Source organism: Notothenia coriiceps, unplaced genomic scaffold (assembly GCF_000735185.1).
Source record: "Notothenia coriiceps isolate Sejong01 unplaced genomic scaffold, NC01 NC01_scaffold00016291, whole genome shotgun sequence".
Classification (NCBI taxonomy): Eukaryota; Metazoa; Chordata; class Actinopteri; order Perciformes; family Nototheniidae; genus Notothenia; species Notothenia coriiceps.
In genome coordinates this window covers 61,263-65,544 of record NW_011348992.1, presented here as the reverse complement: position 1 = coordinate 65,544, position 4,282 = coordinate 61,263, and the positions used below count along the sequence as shown (strand labels likewise).

At 40.2% G+C, this 4,282-nt stretch overlaps 1 protein-coding gene across 1 annotated transcript in view; it reads right to left on the bottom strand.

The window, feature by feature from the left end:
• Positions 1-1,621: 1,621 nt before the first annotated feature.
• The window catches only part of LOC104949483 (vacuole membrane protein 1-like), a 13,329-nt gene continuing 10,668 nt past the window's right edge, over positions 1,622-4,282 (bottom strand). Inside the window, exon 4 of the mRNA XM_010775843.1 lies at positions 1,622-1,724. Coding sequence (XP_010774145.1) covers positions 1,622-1,724 — 103 coding nt within the window. The remainder of the gene's footprint in view (positions 1,725-4,282) is intronic.

Below are 4,282 nucleotides of genomic sequence, written 5' to 3'. Positions count from 1 at the left end.
CTGTTACATAAATCCCATGATTGTAGGAGATTAAGTTGGCTTCATCATATATCAATCAGTGATTAAGTGAATAATAAAGTTTCTATCAGGTTACTATCAGCCTGTCACTCATTATTTTCAGGGAGAGGCGGGGTTTGGAGGAACAGAGGAGACGGTGATCGCGGAAGCTTTCCTCCTGCCTTCACAAACTTTATACACGTATTTATCGTCTGGAAATAGCAAGAGGATTCTGCAGAATCGGAAGATCAGGAAGCAACGTTACTATGCTTTAATCGATTATGTGCTGTTCCTGCATCGATGCAGAATCGTCCACGTCCGCATCACGATGCATCGTAGAAACTATTCATTTCAACACCCCTAGTATACGACCTATTTCATTGCTATCAACAGTCAGTAGAGAGTGCCAGTGGTTTTGAGATGAAAATCCCATAAACCGTAAACATAATTGCTGACTTATTGAAGATGTGTATCATTGTACACTATCATACACAAATGTGTATAACATGTTGTACATAACATTGATACCCAGTTTCAATATTGTATTCACTATAGCAGAATATCATTTTTTTCTCACTGGGAATAGTCAACCATTAAACTAGTAACATGTATATTTAACTCTTCTCCAGTTGTTATAATAGCATTACCTCTCCAGCTTGTTAGGTATTGCTACCTCTTTGTAAGGTGTACTTACTTTCAAGGTCCTCACTACTATGTCCTCACTACTTTGTAGTACTTTGTCACATGACATAACATGTGACTCTAGTGTTGTCATATGAGCAGAGCAGTGGCTCTCAACTGGTGGGTCGCGACCCAANCTACTACTTATCATTAGTTAAAATCATTCAAAGTGACCTTTAACATAAATTCAAATAAAAAGGTTGATGAATTATCATCTAATGATTTTTATGATGTTTTATTTATGTTAAAGGTCACTTTGAATGATTTTAACTAATGATAAGTAGTAGAAAAACTCATATTTTAAATTCGGGACGGTCCACATTAATTTCGGGACGGCTTAGATTGTATTTCGGGACGGTTCCGGGAGGATGGTGAAAAAAGTTAGTCGAGAGCACTGCAGGAAAGAACCAAAAAAGTGGGAAAAAAGGGAAAGGGTTCAGAGTCTGTTCAAGGTCACACCTCCATTAATTTGCCCCAGACATAAGAGATTAGCAGCTACCACTGTGCTTTATGAGAAGTTAATAATTAAACTAAGTTGATGTGTGCAGACAGGCATACAGTTGCTAGAGATGATGTTTATTCTGCGAAACAAATCCCAATATTACAATCAAAAATGATGTGCATTCTAATCTGACTTAATCTGTCACTGTGCGCAACCTAAGAAATACTAAATAACTGCATTAAAGCATTAGTTCTGCATGATGGTAGTTAAAGGAAACTTTAACAAGGTAAGGAGGAATCATACAACTAACCCTTCAATCGATAGTCACCCGCTCCAATCTCGTAGGTACAGGCGCCCCTTATACTGTGTGTGTATTAAATTCACTATAAAGGTGGTGAAAAAGGTAGCAAACTGTAACCACAACATAAATAACATTTGTTTCACTATAGCCTCCCGTTAAAAAGCTAGAATGTATGATTCATGTCAGCCTAACATTTTTCATTATTTAGTCACCTTCTGGTGTGTTCCTTCAACACTGTAGGCAATGAGGAGGAGGATAAGCAGTATCAGCAGTCCAAACAGAGTCTGTCTTTGCTCCCAGATCCTGGGTGAAGAGAAAAAGGAGGAAAATGATGGATGCAAAGGAGGAATAGATTATTTGGTGCACAAAAAGAGAAGAAAGATGGTGAGTAGGGAAGATAACGTTTGAGGGCAGATGAAGTAAGATGAGGAATCATTTAAGTAATTATGAGGCAGTATTAGCAAAAGAAAAGGTATAATTTGAGGAAAACAGTGGACATCTGTTGGGAATGAATCATTACAACCATAGTTACACAGACAAGAGTGGCATGTTTTCAGTAGGATAAGTATTCGAGTTGGTAAAACACATAGAAACTATGGGTCAAAAGCTCCCCCTTGTGGCAACGGAAAATTGTGGTTTTAGTGGTCGAATGTTAAAAAATAATAATTGATTAAAGAGAAACATCGGTAATGTTATTTATAATTATTATAAAATGTTGAGGTCAATGGCTGGATATGCAGGTTTTAATTTAGCTTTGCTGTCAGTTGAGGCCACAATGTGGGGATAGCTCTATATTGAAATACCAAGTGCCACTGAAACACGTGTATTAGGCATGTGTAAATGGCCATGGTTGGCACACTGGTTAAATTAAAATAAAGACACTTGAGGACGTATTAATAAGAGGGGGTACATAAGAAAGTAAGCTAACTAAGCAGTTACCAGTTGTGCAACAAGTTAACGCATTTCAATATCGCAATTTAGCTAGCAGTGACAGAAAGCAACTAAGGCTGTAATATTTAAAGTACCATTACTTAAGTGACTCAAAGGTACACGTGTTATGTACTAATGTTTTCAATTTTCCTGCTATTAGTCTTATGTAACTTTACGTAATCATTTTAATAAAGCGACCTCTCACATCAGCATCACACTGCTAGCATTATCTGGCTAACTTTCGCTAGCTATCAGTGTGAAGCTAATGTTTGTTGTTATAAGCTAACACTATCTTTGGCCGTAATTTATTTTAGCGGAGCGCTGTCCTCGGGTTCAGGAAATTGGCGTTATAAAAAATAAGCTATCTAGATAGGTTTGATTACAGTTGGTCTGGATTTCGAAATATAATTTATAAACCTACCAGTGTGTTGTGGTCGTCATTAACGGAGTGAAAAACGTGCGAACCCGGACTGCGGTCAAGGGTCAATTCCAGTGAGTTCACCTTTAAAACTATTGAGAGTGGGACAATCCCATATCTCAGTTGGTAGGCTATTCCAGAAAGAGCTGCACATTTTGTCCAAAAGTGGTCAGTCCATGGTGGACTTCACAGTCTCCTCTGGTTTCTGATCTAGTGCAGCGTCCAGTGTTTTTGTGTGTGGATGAATTCCCCTAAAAGGGAAGGGGGGGGCCAGTCCATGTAGACATTTATAAAAAAAAACACTTGCTTTTAGAAGACTTAAAATTGTCGAAACTCAAGAAATTGTGTTTTTCAAGGATGGTGGTATGGTGGTATGAATTTGGCTTTCTGTCAAAAACCTTGATAGCTCTCTTGTACTGCTGTTCTATGGGTTTCAGGTTTGTGGCACAAGCAAACGACCAGTTTGTAAAACAGTATTCAATGTGGGATAGAATCATACAGTGGAGGTATGACTTTGCAGCATTGACAGTTAAGAAAGGTCTAATTTGTTTAACATTTTGCAAGTTGAATTTAATAGTAATTGGATACTCAAGTCGAGTCCAATATGGACTCCAAGAACTCTGAATCGGAGACTAGTCTATTTCTGCTCCGTTTAAAAACACATTGGATCCTTGAATTTTGGACTGGTCGTGTTACGAACATCATGCATATTGTTTGTTTTTTACATTAACTGTAAGCAAAGTATTCAGCCAGTGTGCGCCTATGTCCAATGCATTGGAGAGACAGGATGTGATTATTCAGTTTTCACGTGTACAAAGAGGACCGCATCATTGGATACATTTGCGACATTCAGCCAATACTGTTTACTCTACTGGAATATGGCTCTCAATCAGTAGGATTATTCACGTTTAAACTGGGTCTGCTCATGGACAGCATAAATGAATAGACTTTAGTGTGTATTTTGTTTTAAATGCATGGTAAAAGGAATTTGACCACAATATCTGCTATACAAAAAAACAGCCTCGCACAGTACCAACATCCCATCCCATCCAGTCCATACTTCCCCGCTATCCGTGGGCGGGTCGCGGAGGTAGCAGTTCCAGCAGAGAGCCCCAAACTTTCTTTCCCGGCCACATCAACCAGCTCTGACTGGGGATCCCAAGGCGCCCAGGCCAGCGAAGAGATAAAACCGCCAGTCGGTTCTAGGTCGACCCCTTGGTCTCGTTCCCAGTGGACGTGCCTAGGAACACCGTCGCCTAGGAGGCGCCCAGTGTGGCATCAACTAGGCTGCGAACAACCTCAACTGGCGCCTTCGACGCGAAGGAGGAGCGGCCTCAACTCCGAGTCCTCCCTGATGACCGAACTTTCACCTTTATCCTAAGGAGACACCAGCCACCCTGCGGAGAAACCCATCTCGGCCGCTTGTACGGATCTCGTCTTCGGTCATGACCCATCTTCAATGACCATAGGTGAGGGTAGAAGAAAATGCGCGGGAAGACAGAGAGCTTTGCCT